The 19,272-nt window shown below is 52.6% G+C and overlaps 1 protein-coding gene across 9 annotated transcripts in view; it reads right to left on the reverse strand.

The window, feature by feature from the left end:
- Window positions 1-19,272, reverse strand: part of zdhhc5a (zinc finger DHHC-type palmitoyltransferase 5a) — a 30,675-nt gene extending 11,403 nt beyond the window's left edge. The window contains exons 1-7 of one of the 9 annotated variants that reach the window (XM_069191324.1): window positions 18,277-19,271; window positions 8,694-9,222; window positions 4,745-4,885; window positions 3,318-3,439; window positions 2,938-3,095; window positions 2,151-2,323; window positions 1,587-1,689 (exon numbers count right to left, since the gene is read on the reverse strand). In XM_069191324.1, the coding sequence (XP_069047425.1) occupies window positions 1,587-1,689; window positions 2,151-2,323; window positions 2,938-3,095; window positions 3,318-3,439; window positions 4,745-4,878 (690 nt within the window). In that variant the 5' untranslated portion in view covers window positions 4,879-4,885; window positions 8,694-9,222; window positions 18,277-19,271. Of the gene's footprint in view, window positions 1-1,586; window positions 1,690-2,150; window positions 2,324-2,937; window positions 3,096-3,317; window positions 3,440-4,744; window positions 4,922-7,442; window positions 9,223-18,276 lie in introns of all 9 variants that reach the window. The other 8 variants (XM_069191321.1, XM_069191322.1, XM_069191323.1 and 5 more) reach the window with 8 other exon arrangements.

Below are 19,272 nucleotides of genomic sequence, written 5' to 3' on the forward strand. Positions count from 1 at the left end.
TATAATACCAATATGTGCTATACACAAAGGGTGGCGGGAGTATGAAACGGTAATTCTATTGAAGCTGCGAGCCCCGTTTTTTTCAAGAAACAGCTGCAAGAGATCCTCAAGTTAGGACACAGAGGTTTGTAGGCGTTTAGAAGAAGCTGCCCAGCCATATACTTGAAACCGATAACCTTGGCTTTGAAGAAAAGGGAAATGCTAACTACCAAATGGGCTGGATGTGCCGAATTGCCTTCTCATTTGTAACCTGTTTTAGTGCTCCAGGATTACTGCAGTGCTGTACTGTTCACACCCTCTCTGTATCTGTGGCCAACAGTAGGACACAGGCCTATATCGTCAATTACTTTTAGGCTCAGATTCCATCTCTTGCTCTCTAATTCTACACTGTATTTATTTCTTTGGCCTTCTTGTGTCTGGACTGGAGTGAATCTGCTAAAGCTCAGACCTGCGCTACAGTGCAGTCCTCCACTCCTCTACAGCTCCGCCCACCACCTGTTTCTGTAGGGAACAGGACGCCATGTGCACTTGTCCGCTAACAGACCAGCTCTGTGGGGTCTTCCGGGCTATTCCCATAAAAAATACAGTGGTGTCGGTTCTCTTTTAATTACACTGGACTGAATGTGCTTGCCATTGGATCTTTCATTAATAGGAATTAGTCATCTGATATTAATTGGTAGACTGAAATAGCAGTCACACAACTAGCCCCTCTCCCTGCCAGGGCACTTCAGGTGTTTAAAATTCTACTTTAAATGAACAGCATTTGAATCAGAGATCAGTCTGATTCTTCTGAGTAAAATCAACACATAGCCATTAACTCAGCCACTGTAACAGAGTTAAACAGTTTCTTGTATTTTTAAAGCATTTTCAATCAAAAAGGGTCCAAAAGCTCTTTACACATATAGAAGGGAACTAATTTCCTCCCCCACTGAAGTGCAGCCACCTGGGAGACACACAGCCCCCTCCTGCACCCGCGGGCCCCACCTGGGAGACACACAGCCCCCTCCTGCACCCGCGGCCCCACCTGGGAGACACACAGCCCCCTCCTGCACCCGCGGCCCCACCTGGGAGACACACAGCCCCCTCCTGCACCAGCAGCTCCACCTGGGAGACACACAGCCCCCTCCTGCACCCGCGGACTTACTGCTCATAGGTCAGGGGGAGGAGAAAGAAACTACTGAACCAGGAGCAGAGCGAACTTTATTCACAGAGTGGACCTCCAGTCAGGACCACAGTTTCTAATTTCATCCAAATGACAGCACCTTCTATAGAACAATGTACCTGGTCACCATATCAGAACACTGGCTGGGAAAATGGTTCAGAGGAAACAGCAACTCCTACTGGTCCACCTGCTTAACACACGGCAAAACACTTAATCCTGGTAGTGACTGGGCTCATCTGACCACAAGGTGGTAACTTACAGAGCACCTCCACCAACCTTACCAACATGCCTCACGACTGACACAATGACAGACTTGCACTGATGAAAACTGTGAAACAGGGGCTCTCCGGAAGACACACGGTACAGAGAAAAGGACAGCGAGACGGACCTGATCAGAAGATGGTGAAATGATTCCTGCTCTCACCTGTTCATTAGTGGTCCGTCCCCTGGCCACCAGTACAATGTGGAAACCCGTCAGCCCAGCCACTGGGATGAAGAAGAGCCCAGCCACACACATCACCGCCATCCTGGACAGGGAGAGGGTCAAGGACAAACACACCTACACCGCCAGGGAGGCCAGCTCTGCTGTCACATGCCAAGACAGGACAACGACTGGCCGTGCCTCTGCCCAGCAGACCCGAGAGAGAAGATCAGATGTTGAAGAGAGGGCAGTGTTCACCTACAGTGCGTGTGATGGTCAGCCACAGCTCTGCCCTGCCCCCTACTGGGACATAATCACACTTCTCTTTCCCCTCTCCTGCAGCAGGAGGGAGGTGCACTGTCTCAGTTTTGGGGAGCTAGGAGATGGGGCGTGATCTTACCTTTTGTAATGGGCCAATGCCCATGATGGGCAGCCCAGGATTTAAGTCCTGCAGGTTTTAAAGGTACTTCTCAACCAGAAAATCAGGTAGTTTATCAGGTAATTAGGGTCAGGGGTCGATATCCCAGACGGTCATTACAGGACCAGAGCATCGGCACTGAAGGATACGTGACGGCACAGTGGATCTTGCCCAGCTCCTCGGTGTGGTAGAGGATGAACAGAAGGCCGAAGCCAAAGACGCCCATGATGTGCGTGGTGAGGGACAGCAGGAACAGGAAGAAGTAGCGGTAGTTGCGACGACCGATGCAGTTGTTCACCCAGGGGCAATGGTGGTCGAAGTCCTGCAGGGGAGAGAGAGCGAGAGGTTGCAGCTGTGGGCGTTGCGTGGTTGTGAAGAGGGAACGAACGCAGCGAGCACTGGAAAAGGGAATGAAACTGCGACGCCCCCGGTATATTATTGCAAACAACAGCCTGCGATACAGTAAAGGAAATACATGCCAGTGGGGGACAAGGGGATGGTACGATGATATACTGCAGTAAAACAGTATAGTGCAGCGAAGGACTACACACTGCAAAGCAGGCTTAATTGGCTCAATCATCCCAAAACGTAAAACACTTGGTACAGCAGCAAGTGTGACAGACAGAAGTTGACCAGAATGCAGTACAAGGGTAAGAGCAGTTTCAGTTAAGTCAGCTAAAATGTCTATTAGTCGTATTTTAGTCACATGCTTAATTTGGTCTAACCAACTAAAATTACAGAAACCACTTACTTGTAGCTGCATTCGCTTTTAGTCACATTTCAGCAATGCATTTGAATTTAGTGGTATAAAACTATAAAGGTTGTAGTTTCATTCATTTTGAGTCTTTGGAATATCTAGCAAATATAGCCCTTTAGTTACTGCTAGGGCCGTTCCGAATGGACAGGCAGCCCGTCCCGACCCGTCAGTCGGCGTACCTCCACACAGTTGTCGCAGACGGAGCAGTGGGAGCAGCGGGGGGGTCTGTAGAACCGGCAGGTGGAGCACCACTTCATCCGCACCTGGATCCCTCGGATCTCCACCGTCTTGTACAGCGGGGCCCGGAAATCGTCCTCCTTGTCCTCATCCTCCTCCGCTGGGGGCCGGAAGAGATGGGAATAATTAAGACACAGCACAGGCGGGCTGGGAGCCTGCAGCGTGACAGGCGCCGAGACGGAAGAAAAGCGATCTGGCAACACAGGACTCCAGGAACAGCACTGTGGAGGACAGGTGGCTCAACGCTGCACCAATACTGCCCAGAGACAGGAGGAGAGGAGACAGACAGACAGACAACCAGGGCGCTCCGGTCAGCAGTTACCTCGGGGGAAGATGCCAGGGTCCATGAAGGTGGCCATGCAGAAGTTGGCCAGAACGAAGAGGAAGATGACGCCATTATAGATGGGGATCGCCATAGAGAACTGGTGCGTCAACCAGGGACACCTGAATGGGGGAATACAGCATGGAAGAGAAACAGTCTAGACCAGGGGTCCCCAAACCAGAACCCTAAACTGGTTATTCTTCCAGATCACAATACATCAGGGGGCTCGCAACCGTGGTGCTGCAGAACCTCGATTTGGTTATTCTCCTTCGTCATTGACACACGGAAAGATGCAACACAATATTCCCAACACACCATAAAAAAGAACAGGAGAGGGAGCACAGAGCAGAACACCCTGTGCTACACAGTGTGCACAGCAAGTCCACACAAGCTGTGATAAAATACAGAGGGATTTTACAAAACAAGAAAATGACAATAAGAAGACTGAAAAACTGAAAAACACATAACTGATTAACTGTTTCAGAGTGTCAAAAGCAGCAGATATACAGAGAGCGAGCGAGCGAGCGAGCATTTCATTAAGGGTGACAGATGTTGGCCTAGTTTTTGCGCTTGTTGTTTCTCTTTAATCTGGGGATAAATGAGTGACTGACACAAAGACAGAGGGGTGGAGAGACAGTGAAAAGAGGGAGGATGGGCTTAAGAACTGCACTGAGAGAGAGGGGTTAATACAGTCCAGACACACTGACTGGACACTACAGGACATTAACACTGCACTGAGAGAGAGGGGTTAATACAGTCCAGACACACTGACTGGACACTACAGGACATTAACACTGCACTGAGAGAGAGGGGTTAATACAGTCCAGACACACTGACTGGACACTACAGGACATTAACACTGCACTGAGAGAGAGGGGTTAATACAGTCCAGACACACTGACTGGACACTACAGGACATTAACACTGCACTGAGAGAGAGGGGTTAATACAGTCCAGACACACTGACTGGACACTACAGGACATTAACACTGCACTGAGAGAGAGGGGTTAATACAGTCCAGACACACTAACTGGACACTACAGGACATTAACACTGCACTTAGAGAGAAGGGTTAATACCGTAAAATTAGCTCTTTCCTCTGTACCACACAAGCATACACTTCTATTGTTCACCAATTAAGAAAACATTAGAAAATTAAAACGGCTAAGTAAGAGAGAAGAAACACTCAGCTCCAACTGCAAAAGGCAGGAGGCAGCAATAGCACTAGTGATGTCTAACATCGAGTGGGTCCGACATGCACGCAGGTGAACTGGTATACCAGTATCCAGACAGCCCACAAGAGGAACACACACAGACACGGATACACGCTCCAGTTCAGACCCGGAAGAGAAGCAGCCGGGGAGGAAGACACACACTCACACCCAGGAGAAGGACAGGCGCAGGCCGGAGGCCGAGGGAGACTCACGTGAAGGCGAAGAAGAGGGTGGTGGAGCCCACCAGGAAGGTCGTGGCGGCTGACACCGGGATGTACTTGCTGGGCTTGAGGCTCGCGGACGAGGAGGAGCCAGCCCCGCCGGGGGACTTGTTGACGCTGGGCATACTGCCGCTGGGAAAGAGAGAGAGGTGGAAGGGCCTGGCTCTCCTGAGCAGAGGCAGGGGGAGGAGCGGGGAGAGAGAGGGAAAGGGAGAGAGGACACGCTGAGCAGGCGTTCGTCAGAGACGGGCGGGCGGGCGCTGGCTTCTCGCAGGACAGGGGGAGCCCCCAGGGGTCAACATAGCCCAGAGGCAGGGAGCGAGGAGGAGGAGGAGGAGGAAGAAGAGAGAGCACCAGTCCCAGGGAGCACAGAGAGAAACTTGCTGTCAAGACGAGGGGGAGGGAGAAAATTCACAGGCCCAAGGAGAGAGGCGTTCCCAAGTTTTCAGAGGTATTGTAGAGTCCGTGGCGTGAGATTCCTTGGCAGGAAACAGGAGCAAAGAAGCCCGTCAGGAGGGGAGGGTTAAAAAACGGGAGGAGCGTACCAGGCAATCTGGGAACGAGAGGCTCAAGGCAGAAGAGGTGTCAGGGAGAGGTTCGCTGAACTAGGGAGAGATGGGAAGGGGCGATACTTCTGGAACGTCCCGCGCACAGCACAACAGTGGACTGCTTTCCTTTAATACAACTGGAGTCCACCCAGCAACTTGCTTTCGTTCGTCTTTGGAACCAAAGAAAGAAAACCTTAATTTGTGTATCGTAAAGGAGGCCAGGACAGACCGACAGCCGCTCTGCTGCAATGAGAGACCTGATCTGGATTCAGTCGGTTAACTACAGAGAAAATGCACTGAAGTTCGACCAGAATATGGGAGTTTTTTTGGAAAAGGTGCACTGACCAAATGAAAATGTGATTTGTGTCAAGTGACAGGTTTCCCAAAATGAGACTTTTTACAGAAGAACAGATTGTGGTGGTAAAAAAACTCCCTAATAAAGCAGTGAAGACCAATTTATAATCTCCTTGTAGACGTGCAAACAGAAGATGCAGTAGGGGTGAACCTATTTATTTTTTATTTGTAGGATGTACCTGACTTATGAACAAGAAACGCACAGGAAGAACTCACGAGAGGCTTATGGTTTCTGCATATATCAAATGGAAACTGATGCAACAAAACCGCCCTTTTTAATATCTTTTTAAAAAAAAGTATATGTTGGTAGAGATAGGCTGTGATACAAAAATATATGTTCAATAGGTGTATTTTTTTTTTAAAGAAAAAGCAAACTACTTTTGAAAATATGGCTTCTCTCCTTGCGGTTTTGGTGCGTAAAAGGTTACAAGTCAACCAGATTTTTAAATAAGATATATACACTCTAAAATAAGAAATCTCTTTTTCAAGTGCCTGTGCTTTAATTTCCCTGCAGTCTGGAGCCCAGCTGTCTGCACTGGTCCAGGCTAAGACCCCTCTGCTTGTCGTTAACAAGCACAGCACCTATCCGGCCTTCCTAAAACTCCCACTACCACGCAGCACATTACAGGGCTGCCTGAAAGTCCATCCAACTACTAAAAGATTACCAAGCCAAACGAACAAAAACACTTGAAGTGTAGAGCAAGCAGTGTGTGATGTTGCCGTCAAAGGCAGCTCAACTACGACCAGGTCTAGCCGTTAACAGCGCATTACTTGAGAGGAGTTAGCAAGCCTTAAGGGATCATCTCTTCCCGTTATGTCTGTTCTCTCAAGAAAGGGTTTTGCCGTTTCGACTTGAAAGGCAGGATGGACCACAAAACTGAACGTAGCGCACTAATTTTCTTACGGTCTTTTTCCGAAAGAAAAATCTCTCCTACCCAGCCGGAAGGTGAAAGGGTAGAACCCAAACGAGACGGTGGCAGCGTGCTTTACAGAGTTTGGGTTTTAAACGTTTTGGGAAATAGCGACTGTGCAGTATGTTTGAACTGAAGGCTCGTCTATCCTTCAGTGTTCAGAGAAAGAGCACACTGGGCTTCATCCACCTTTTCTTACCATGCTCTGGACAACAGTCGGTCCAGGCTCCACCGGGAGGACTGAGTCCCTGCAGCCTGGAGTGAGGGATAAGGGGCTCGAATCTGAGAAACGTGTTCCGGACACAGGACACAAGGCCCGGGCGAGGAACCCTCTGAAGTGACGCGGATGTTTACGGCCAATTGAAGTACAACGGACCTTTTTTTAAAAGAGACGCAATTATCGCGAACGCTTTGGGGCCTCGGAAGATTAACGGAAAGGCTTCGGAGAATCTGGTGGGGAAAGGGGTCAACGGAGCCCGAAGGACAGAGGGCCGAGGGGAGGTAGACGAAGGGCGACCCGTCCGCCCCCTCCGGAGTCGCGAGGAGGAGGGAAGGCGGGCAGAGACAGGCGAGGTCCCTAGGCTATCGGCTCTGGAATGGCTCTTGGAGCCCGGAGGCCGATCCGCACGTGTGGCTTTTCCTTAGTGTACGGGGCCAGCTCTCTTACTAGACAAGCTAAAAAACAATTTAAAAATCTCTGCCGTCAAGCACTTCGGAGAATCAAGTCTCTCTTTGCGTAGGATCACGGCGACGCTGTAACGCGTTCACTGAGACCTTGTCCTAGAGCCTCCGGCCGGTCTACAATTTGGAAAAAGTAAGTTTTCTTTTGACATATATACATAAGTGGATATCTATATACATGAAAAGAAAACTTACTTTTTGAAAATCGATCGGGTTTCCTAGCGCTCCGAGTGCTGCTCGAGCCCTGGCACGTCCCCGCTGGCGGTGGTGGCCCTTCCCAGCTGTCTGGAAACCCAAGGGGCGGGATTTAGGTCCCGGTTTCCCCAACGCAAAGGAACTGGGACCGGAGAGGGGGAGCTCGGGGGCAGAGCCCTTCGCTGGAGGTGAACAACGAGAAGAGGCGGAGTGGACGAGTCCGGAGACGGGCAGGCAGCGCCAGTGCGAGGCGTCGTGCTTCCCCGGCTCGTGCGCTGTTTTCTAGCCGGGAAGCCGCGTGCCGAATGGGGCCGGACTATCCGCGGCGCGACCCCTCTACCACACGCAGGGTCCCCCGGCGCCCTCACGCAGCGGCACAGAGCGTCGTGGTCCTTTCAGAGCCACTTAGCCTCAGGTCCTGAGGACTTCTGATCCAAAGCTGTGGGATTTGATATGCAGAGCCTAAGAGAGGTTCAGAACCGCAGATGGGGACGCCGAGATGCTTAAAGCTCTTGGGCGCACCTGCGGAACAGTACAGTGCTTAGGTGTGCAGAACTAAGGGAAATCTTAGGAAACCGGAGTCCAGAGTGCTGAAGACATGACCGAGGCTCAACTACGCTGCTGAGAAACATACGAGAACAGCACAGTGTGCTAAATACGTGGTGAGCACACCCGGAACACTCTCCAAGAACTAAGAAAAGTCCAAAGACACGCACAGTAGCTATACGTGTGTTTTTCACGTATTTTCATAGCCAGGAAGAAGGGAAATGCAGGGTACTCCTCCGAGGCCCAACCTTTGAAAGCACAACAGCGCTTCTTCACGGACAGTGATCCAGTGACAATCTGACCAGCGGGAGATCCTGCCTTCTTCAAAGGCAACCCATCTTTCGCTTCCAGTTAAAAAAAATAACCAAGTGTCCCTGAATCGGCCCGAAGGACTCTGAACATGAAGAAATCGAGGCAGGTTTCTACGACAGAGTCAACGTTCTGATTTAAATCGGGAAGAAAGGAGACGAGGTGAAGGGGCTTTTGATTACCCACAGGCTGCAGACACGAGCACAGACTCCCTCGAGGCCAGTGGTATCAGAAGCAGTCCTACAGGGCTCCGGGGGGAACGCCGCCCAGCCTCATCGAACCCTCTCGTCTATCGCACTGGTGTGAGAACAGTTCACGGGCGGTCTTGGAAAGTGGCGGTGCACTCGAAATAGACGCAGGGAGAGCCCGCGCACAGTGTGGGTCGAGGTCCGGTACCTGGCCGATCCGACTGCATTCACACCCGCGAAGGCCCGCTCGCACCCCCGCTCGTCTCCGGAGCCGGATCAACAGTGGCGTCGCCCCGGCGGTCAGACCCGCCCGCCCGCATGGCGACGGGGCACAAGCGATCGCGGCTGCAGGCGGCCTTCCCGTCTCCCTCCGGGACCACACTCCCGGAGAAATGGGCAGTCTGGAGCAGGAATTTCTAAGAGGGGGCAAAAGATTCAATTCCCTGTAAGGAATCCTGAGGAGCGGAAAAAACTCGGAATTCCTTCCTGAGAACCTTGCGCTTGCTGCCTTCAGCGGGAAGGGAGACGGGATTCAGCTGCAGAGCAGGGGAGGTCCACTCTGCCCTCAGGATGCGACAGTGCGGACTGTGTCGTTTTAGCAGACTGTAGACTCCACTTAGTCGAATATTCAGTCGACTCGACTGACGATTTAAAAAGCACAGCTTTGGTTGTAAAAGTTTGTTCCTCTTGGTTGTGAAGTAAAATCCACTCTGCACCCCTCTGGCCCGACACTGCTCCTGCAACACAAAACACACGAGTTATTCTTCCTCGGAAACATGGGGCGCAGCTTCCCTGTCGACAGCGGAGTCTAACTCACTGGACTGGCTGTGAAAGCGAATAGAGACAGTCCGTGGCCAGCAGCTGGCCGGTCTCCCAGAAGCATGCGAGACGCGCAGGATCTTGTGTTTGTGCGTTTCTACTGGGCACTGAGGCCGCACAGTTCTGTCAGACATCACGCACAGCTGCGCAACGCAAAACAATAACTAAAACCTGAAGAAACGCACACAGGGACGCTGGGATCGCACCCTGTTTGTGCATCAGAGATAAAGAGTGTTCTAAAACCAGTCCCAGTCCCAGTCGTGCTCAGACCTGCAGTGTCCGACTGTTCTGGACACAGAGGACACAGAGTTAACTCTTGAAAGACACGGCAGGCTGTATAACTGCTGCACTCTGCAGGTGTCCATGCTGTGGTGTATGAAAGGAGCTTGTCAATTCAACAGTTCCCTCCCCTGCCTGAATTAACAGAGCCTGACAGCTGTTCTGCTGTTCAGTGAACTCATCCAATTGGCCAGCCCCTCCCTGATGAGCAAACCAAATTCACCCAGTTTACCACGTTTGCATTGCAAACACAGCCTGAGACACTAAGACTGACAAGGTGCCAACAGAATCACAACCTAGGGCGGAACACAAACAAGCCACTTCCCCTAACAGCGTGACTGACTTCTTTTCCTCTGTTCTGTCTCCTGCAGGAAACCAGGGAACAAGCGTCTCCAGGCATTTCACTCACAGGCCACAGGACAACGAGCTGGGTCTGGGTGGAACAAGCAGCATACGGGCCTCTTGTTCGTAATGTTTAAAGTTACTGACATTAAACACACCTCACTGGGGCAGACTGTTGGAGGGTGACAGCAGAGGAGTGTGCTGTGTGATTTCTGGGGGGGTGACAGAGGCAGAAATCACACAGCACACTCCTCAGCTGCCACCCCCCCAGAAATCACACAGCTTCCTAGCAGAGGGCAGCAGGTTATCTGTATTTGGTTTCATCCAGTTTCCCTTCTGTCCTGGTAAAAGCCCCAGTCCCAGGTGCAGAGAAACACCCCCATAACAGAATGCAGCCTCCACCATGCTTTACTGCAGAGATGGTGCTCTGTGGGTGAGGAGCTGTACTGAGTTTTTTCTGAATGGGATGTTTTGCATTTAGCACCAAAAGTCCCATCCTGGTTTCATCAGACCATAAAAACACAGGCCTCACCACAGTGCTGCTTGGCACACCTCTCACATGACTCAATCTGGGCTTTTTGGAGTTGTGGTTTTCTTCTTGCCCGTACAGCTCAGGCTTGTGCAGGGCCTGGGATAGTGTTGCGACATGTACACACTGACCAGTCTTCCACGTAAAGCCCTGCAGTCCTTCAAAGTTGCCACTGGATTCCTGGTGGCCTCTCTGCTCAGTAAAGACAGGAGGCAGCACTTGATAACCAGCACATATTGGGCACAACAATCTGTCGAAGGCCGACTGATCGTTTTCCCAGACAGTTCTGGTGTGGAGATGTATGCAAACTATGCATTTACCTTGTGTCAGTACATAGTAAAAATGTTTTTGCTTTCTAACTTATCTAACTGCCTGCAGGAGACCTGAAAATCCAGTCCTCGAGTACAATCATGTCTGTTGTGGTAACAGGGTGTGTCTGTTCACCAGGCTGCCTCTCACACAAGCTCCGAGCAGGAACAGCTCACACTGCTCCAACTCCTGATGCTCATGAACCATCTCCTGATTAAAGCTACAGTGATTCATGCCACTCTCCCTGGTCTTTCCTCCCCTGCCTTGTACCGCAGCTGTTTATATTCCCCTGTCATCTCCCCTCATGATCTCCTGTCCTGTACTGTAAAACAGTCTATATTCCCCTGTTACCTCCTCTCACTGTGTCTCCCATCCTGTACTGTAACTGTCTGTGTCACCTGCTCTATTCTCCTGCTATGAAAGATTTTTTGCTGGACACAGCATATTCTATATATTTCTATATTTCACAAACCGCTCTTCTCCTCCCAGCAGAGGACTACTCTACAAGGACCAGTCTTGGTTGACGGACATGTAGACAGACTAGAAGCGAACACACAGCAATATGACTGTCACAGCACGCTGGGACCATCATCACTGACGCTGCTGGAAATAGGGAGGTCTTCCCGGAATCCCAATGTCGAGAGGCATGAATACAGGAGAGTGAGGAACATCAAGGAACTTGGGTAGAAACCAAGTTGCCTGCACTCACTAAGTGGTTTCTATTGCTCTGAGGCAAGCGCACAACAAATGAACACTGTATGAAGAAAGACAATAGTATGTCAACTCTGACAAACTGCTTATAAGAAGCCCACTGAACCTACAATTTATTCTGTTACTGATCGGTACAACACAGGCTTCAAACTCAAGAATACTCTTTATTTTAACACTGGCACTTCCTTCAAGAGACCCTCTGCACTGCGAATTTCCTCAAGACATTGCAGTATTGTTTCCTGACTGAGATGGATGTGCTTCGGGCTCACTTCACGTAGACTTCAGAGGAGGACAGTGACTGAAGAGAAGCACCTCGAACCCGTCACCCTTCAGTACATGGCCCCGATCACTCCTCCATACCCTGCCCCAAGAGCTGCAGTCACAGAACGGTACAGTAAGCAGACAGGAGGGGGCTGGAGCAGAAGCCACACAGGAAGCACGCTCCTAAAAGGCCGTGGGAACAGGACGAGGTAATGTGATGTCAAGAGTCGAGCGCTAAACCACAGGCGCAGGAGAGAAGACACAGAACATGCCGGTGCACCGGGAATACAAGAATGATCCAGACAAGAGTCCTGAAAGCAGGGAGCAGCAGGAGAAAAGAGGCTCCGGGAGACAAAGAGCACTGGGAGCGACTGCTAAAATCTCAGATCTCCCTCCCTGACCATCTGCCCCATTTCCAGAGGTGCCCCCAATCCTCACACAAAGCAATGACAAAATCCCTCCCAATGCCCCATATGGCGCCTTCCGCTGAGCTGCCCCATGAAGAGGAGACGGGAGCGCGGCGGGCAGTAATCTGGATTATCGCTGGAGGGGCTGGGAACGGGAGTGAGCTCCACACTGCCAGGACAGCAGTGGGGTTCCTCAAAAGCACCTGTTTCTCTCGGGGGGGGGGGAGAACATGGTGTGGATCAAAGGTAAGCTGTCTGATACAGTCTGGTCCCCACACAACTAATTATTTAATGAATCAATTATTAATTACAGCAGAAGTGAGTTTACAGCATTAGTGAGAGTATCTGGGGACAGGTGAGTAGGGGCTTAAACCTCCTTTACTAATTGATCGAAATCAAGAAAAAAAACACAGGAAGGACACAGCATGTGTCGCAATTTTCTAGGGAGCGATGTCTTTGTGCCAGCGACCCTAACCCCAGTGACTGATGGGGACCTGACTACAGGCGCTACACTGGACATCCGTCCTAGAAACAACTGCCAAATGTGGACACCTGTCCTGAGAGAGCAGAGTGACAGTGAAGCTGTGGACTGGAGCCCCAGTGGACACCTGTCCTGAGAGAGCAGAGTGACAGTGAAGCTGTGGACTGGAGCCCCAGTGGACACCTGTCCTGAGAGAGCAGTGTGACAGTAATGCTGTGGACTGGAGCCCCAGTGGACACCTGTCCTGAGAGAGAGCACTGTGACAGTGAAGCTGTGGACTGGAGCCCCAGTGGACACCTGTCCTGAGAGAGAGCACTGTGACAGTGAAGCTGTGGACTGGAGCCCCAGTGGACACCTGTCCTGAGAGAGCAGTGTGACAGTGATCCTGTGGACTGGAGCCCCAGTGGACACCTGTCCTGAGAGAGCAGAGAGTGACAGCGGCGTACTGTGGAGACACACTGACCTGACCATAACTGAAAAAGCTCATGTCTGTGATGCTCAATGTGGGAGAATGCTACCAGTGTAAGAGATCAGTTTCTTCTGATGCTCAGTATGCTGCACTCTGTCACACAGTTTCACAGAAGTCCAGAGAGCCAGTCAGCATCGTGCTCCCACTCCACACAACTGCACTCTGAACAGCATAGGAGACTCTCCGAGAACAACTCGGTTCAACACCTGCACAAGGGCCAGCTATCACAAGGACTGGCAACAGGGTGGGAACCCGAGAATCCCAGAGGACAGCGTGGACCGATTCCAAAAGGGAGACGAGCGAGGGACGAGTGGAAGGAAGGCCGTGAAGGTGGACAAGGTTACGGTCAGCGAGAATGAGTGGGAGGAAGTAAGTCCGGAGGGAGCAGGGAGATATTTGGGGAGCAAGAGAACAGGGAAGGTGTGGAAAACACAGCCACGAGTCTTGGAAGAGAAGGACAGCACAGGGGATCAGCCTGTGCAATCTCTTCAAAGTTTCTGTCCTTCAGCCCTGAGCCCCCCCATCACGATCATGTGTACAGCGACGCCCTCATGAGCAATTCCTTGATCTTGGCACGGCCGCTACACAGGTACTCAGAGACGCCCCCTGTCCAGACCACACAGGGTTCTGCACCACGTATGCTCAGACACGTCACCTCACTCCAGAGGAGTCAGATGAGTCAAACTGTGCCCACGAAGCAGAAGGTGGCACGCACTCGACACTCCCCCTGTAAGGACCTGTGAGCCAGGCGCAGGAGATCCTGCTCGCGGAGGCCCGTCTCTCTGCAGGCTTTCATTCCAGCTCACCTCCTAAGCTCAGTCAGCTCATTATTGGCTTACTGGGACCAGTTTAACAGCCGTTCTCGGCTCTCGAGGGGCTGGCACCTTGAAGAGATCTGGAAAACCCGTAGACACGCCGACCTGACCAGGACTGCCCTCCCTTGTGTTAACCCACTGCTGCCTGCGGACTGCTGTCCTGAAGCAAGAGCTCAAGAGCTCGAGTTACAGGAGCGGGGCTGGACACAGTTATTCACGGTCCACTTACTCGCGTTAGTTATTCCTCTTCCACGTGAAGCTGCTCCAGTTACAGATTAAGAAGAACAGACCTGGATACCTTGAGAACCGAAACAACACCTGGGAACAATGACAGGACAAAGTCCTTTCCCCTCTCCCGCCGAGAGACAGAGTGCCATTCCAATGTGAATCAAATACGTCCGCCTAGGCTGTACCTTCCCAGGGGCCTGGGTGAGACAAGCGGGCAATTCTGCAAAACCAGGACCCCAGACACACGGAGACACGGGCAAAACTAAAACACTCACAGCCTGAAATTCATAACGAACAATGAATTATCCATTCTTGGACCCTCCCTGCTCCATCCCCTCCTTCAGCTGCTGATTCCCAGCAGATTCACTCAGGGATGAGAGTGAAGAGGGAAAGGAAGATGGAGAAGAGCCATTCAAAACGAAACTGGGATTTCTGAAAGAAAAGTGCTGTGGGAGTGTGAAACAAGCTGCCCATAGTTATGCTGCTGAAAACTCTAGTCAGGCTTCTTTCGAGCCAGGGTATCGGCCTGACTCATCCGGAGGACCTCATCCAGCTGCGTCTTGAAAGAAGCCAGGATATCAGCTTCAACAACATGGTTGACCAGCTTGTTCCACACTCCCACCACCCCTTATGTAAAGAAGTACCTTCTGCCCTGACTGAGTGCTGCTCTTTCTTAAGGGATGTTACAGCATCAGTTCCGACAAAGTGTTAAAACCAAACAGGAGATATTACTGCAGCTGTAACTTCTGAAGATGTTCTCGGCCTTGTATTGATAACTTTTAACTGGGATGCAGCAGGGGGTAGCAGCTTCGAGAGCAGCTGCATTTGCTTCTGGTTTTCTTTACATCTCACATCTTAATGACTTCACTGAACCCATTTTGTGGAAAAGACATCCAAGCAGCTGTGCTTCCTAGGTGCCAATCAGCTGACTGATTAACATCGCAATCAGATGTTCCTGGAAAGAGCCCAGGATACTGGCTTCAACAACATGGCTGGACAGTTTGTTCCACATTCCCACCACCCTTTGTGTAGGGAAGCGCCTAATGTTCTAAGTTTTAAATGTTCTTCCCTGGGGTTCCCCACCTGTGGCCTCCAATTCATGTTTCACTGATCATTCTGAATGAAATCTGCTGGGTTGACTTTGAGGATCTTGAACACTGAAGAGATTCAGTTCCTCCAGCCTGTCAAGGGAGGACTTTCCCTTCAGCCCACGAATGGGCCCGTCTGCTCTTCTCTGAACCGGACCGATTCCTGAGCAGCAATGTCTCTTCTACAAGACGAGGACATGAGACCTTACCAGTGTGTCATACGATTCCAGCTGACACACGGCTGGGAGCTCCCCGCACGCTTGTGGGGAAACACGACCCACCACAGCTTTTAGCCGCCCCTGATCTTTTTCAGCCAGCCCAAATCAAAAACGAGTTGACTCTTCGGGGGCACAGACATGGTGGCGAATTATTCTCTAGGCAGGAACGTTAACACACGGGCCGTCGGCTCATTACAACTGCAGCCATGTAGCTCCAGTCAGAACAGGAGGCACTTATTTACACAAAGGGTGGCGGGAGTGTGTAACAACCATGTTGCTGAAACCGATAACCTTGCTTCCTTCAGGAAACAACTGTATGAGATCCTCAAGTCAAAAAAAGCTATTTTTCTACACCAGGTGGGCCAAACAGCCTACTCTCACTTCTAACCTTATGTTCTTTGTTACGGGAACACAAATAAGCCTACGTGTGTCAACAACACCTTCCGTTTCTTTTTCCCTTCCAAGTTTATAAAAACGCCCCTCTAATCAAAATCTGCACACACTCAACCGTCTCTTGTCTGGCAAAAAAAAATCAAATTGGAATTTACTTTCAGGCTCATCTGTTCAGCCATGAACTCCGAGTCCCCAGTCCCCAGCGGAGAGGTCTGCTTCCGCAGCGCCCTAGCAACCTATCGAATTAGGGTGCGAGCATGGCTGTGAGTCATAGCAACAGAGCAAAGTGGGTTCCTCTCCCAGCTCTCCACTCAGCCGCGCGGAGCACTGAAGTGTCTGTGAATCACTTGGTGAGGTCCTGAGCGTCTCGGCGAGCTCGCTGCACGCGGGCCCTGCCGCGTTCACACCTCCAGGCAGGCCGTGTCACGGCACCCCGGAGCAGGAACCGCGGGATTCCCGTTTGACACATCCAGCACGGCCGAGGTCTTGGGTGTACAGGCCTGCGCTGAGACCCAGTCCCGCCCGGCTCGTTTTAAACCCCACCAGCCCTGGCACAGGAATGCCCCGCCGGGATTCGCGATTCGCCCGCGACGAATGGTGACTGGAGACAGCTGGTGGTCGAAAGACTAAAAACCTGGCCCATTTCAATGCAAGTGAGCTTCACCTGATCTACAGAAACCTGACAAAAGCACCATGACAAGCGTTCTTTACCTCTTCGTCTTTTTAATTTACTCATCAGTGGCAATGGGAGCCCCCTCCTGCACCAGCGGCCCCTCCTGGGAGACACACAGCCCCCTCCAGCACCAGCGGCCCCTCCTGGGAGACACACAGCCCCCTCCTGCACCAGCGGCCCCACCTGGGAGACACACAGCCCCCTCCTGCACCAGCGGCCCCACCTGGGAGACACACAGCCCCCTCCTGCACCAGCGTCCCCACCTGGGAGACACACAGCCCCCTCCTGCACTCCCTTCGTGTTGCAGCCTCCCGCACTCTTTACTCCAGAACAGGACTGAAAATCCTGCTGAGGGCTTGAAGGGTTGGGCCCCTGACTACAGCCAACACCCTATACACCTGTGCTCTTCGGACTCGGCTCTGCTCTCACGTCCCAGCGCTCCCAGCCCTCAGCGGAACTGCGCAAGTCACTCCGCTCTCCCCGACGCCTCTCAGAGGTCTCTTTCGCACTACGGCTTTTCCCTCCGTTTAATTTACTCGTGTTGCGCGCGTCTCCGGTGTTGCCTTTCCGTCACTGCGAAGTATGTCACAAAAGGCAGGGTATAAAAAGATTAATGAATAAAATTCACGTTGCGGCACTTATTAATCAGACTACAACCGCAGCCCCGGAGGGGACACTTGTCGAGGGGGTTTCAAGGTCTCCTTACATCAGCACCGGCAGCAGAAAAGTTGGGAGACGCTGCTGAAGTGGCCCAGTTGAACAAGTAACCACCCAGTCCAGCTCAGGCTGATTTGGCTTGAAAACCTGCAGATACACTGGCCCCACCAGCGCCAGGGTCAGGCTGGTAGCTGTCATAAAATTAATTAGGTGTAAAGGACTTTGAGTCCTATATGGCTAAAAAAAATAATGAGGTTAATTGCTTAATGGTGGCCTCAGGTTATAACAAACCGCAGGTCCCCAGACTGCAGCTTTCACCTCATCTAAGAGTGGGACCCCCCACCCCCACATCACGGCTGACTCCCACTTTACCACTCAGTTACTGAAGTTACTCTTGAGCTCGCAGATCCCCACAGCATCTCACAAAAAAGGGGGGAGAGGGGACGAGGGAGGTGGGGGGCACTGAGCTAACTGGCTGAATGAGAATTTGGTTCCGATCAGGGAGAGCAGCGTTCCCATCTGACACGGGGGTCAAGACACCACACCTGTGTCACAAGGGTCAGCTCGTCTGAACGCCGCCCCGCATGTCTTCCTGCGGATCCCTGCCAAAAACACACACACACACGAGAGAGAGAGAGAAGCACAACTCCAGACACGCCGCTGAAACCCACTTCCACTCCAGTCCACACGTCATAGGTCCAGAGCAAGCTCTTCAGAGAGCCACCCTCCTCGCCAGCAGCTCCCACAAGCAGCCGGGACCCCTCCGGCATCCCGGCCGGGGGAATTCCCTTCCCATCCCAGGGGAGCAGAAAACAAACAAGCTGACGGCCTGCCGTGGCACCGACACAGCCCACACAGGTCCGAGCGGCGACCCGGGACGCCCAAACCCCCGACCTTAACACGCTGGCCGCGGTCCAAACCGGGTCGGGCTGAGCTGTCCGAGCAGAACCGACACCTCCCGCCCGGCTTGCCCCCACCACCCCACTCCCAGCTCCTCACCGGCGGCAGAGGCCGTCCCGAGCCGGGACTGTGCGCCCTGCCGCCTGGGCTCAATAACACACAAGGTCTGGTAGACACACACGAGAGAACAGCGTAACAACAAACGGGCTCACCTCCTCTCGCCCCTCCGCCGCGGCGCCGGGTGACCTTTCTTTAATTTTTGGTGGTGTGTCGCCGTCTATGAGCAGTTCCGAGTGGCAGTGAACGAAGGCCCCGGGACTGATCCCCGAGCTCTCCTCGACGTTCTCCGCCGGCGTGCGAGCCCCGCCGCCGGGCTGGGCCAAGCCGCACAGCCCGCGGACTCCGGGGGGGCCTCGGCTGACGATGCCGGGAGGTGGGGATGATGCCCCAGAAGCTTACAGACGGGTCTTCCCTCTCATGGTATCCACCGAGACCCCGGCAAAACAACCCCGTGTGCGGCCGCCCCCCCCCCGCAGGAAGAGGGCAGGTTTCTCCACACGTCCCGTCCGGACCCGAAACACCCGACACGACGGGGCTACAACCCGCCGGAGGAGCCGCTGAGCCTCGGCCGAGCCCCGCTCTTCCTCCTGCCCGTCTCGCCGAGGCGGACTTGAACAGATTCTGTTACTCGAAGAAGGAGACGCGACAGTCCCGGTCCAAGCTCAGGGGGGCCACTCGCCGTCTCTTCCAATTGATGTTTATTTGGGTTTCATCAACGAACTGTCCTCCCCTCCGCAGGCAGTCGTCCCTCCCGGTCTCGTCTCTGATCCGCTCTTCGAAACGAGCGGAGAGCGGGAGCGGAGCTTTTCTTCAAATCTGCGGTTATCGGCCGCTGGGCTCGTGCGCGACACTCCGCTGGTTTAAAAAAAAAACGAGCCCAGAAAATCCGGCACGAGCAACACTTCAGGTTTCGCCCCCCCCCCCTCTGCTCAACTCCCGAGGACACGCTGGAAGCCCCGCCTCCCCGCAGCTGCCATTGGCTGAACCAGCTCGTCACTCCAAAACAACACAGCCAGTGAGGTGCCTGGAGCGCTGCGACTGACAGCCAAATGGGTTAAGAAAATAGGTGACCTTAATCCCTCCCACTTTGATTCAGTTCACACTCCATGATTAATGTGATGTGTGTGCACTTCGGGGACGTGGGTGTG

This window comes from Lepisosteus oculatus, chromosome 6, assembly GCF_040954835.1.
Source record: "Lepisosteus oculatus isolate fLepOcu1 chromosome 6, fLepOcu1.hap2, whole genome shotgun sequence".
Classification (NCBI taxonomy): Eukaryota; Metazoa; Chordata; class Actinopteri; order Semionotiformes; family Lepisosteidae; genus Lepisosteus; species Lepisosteus oculatus.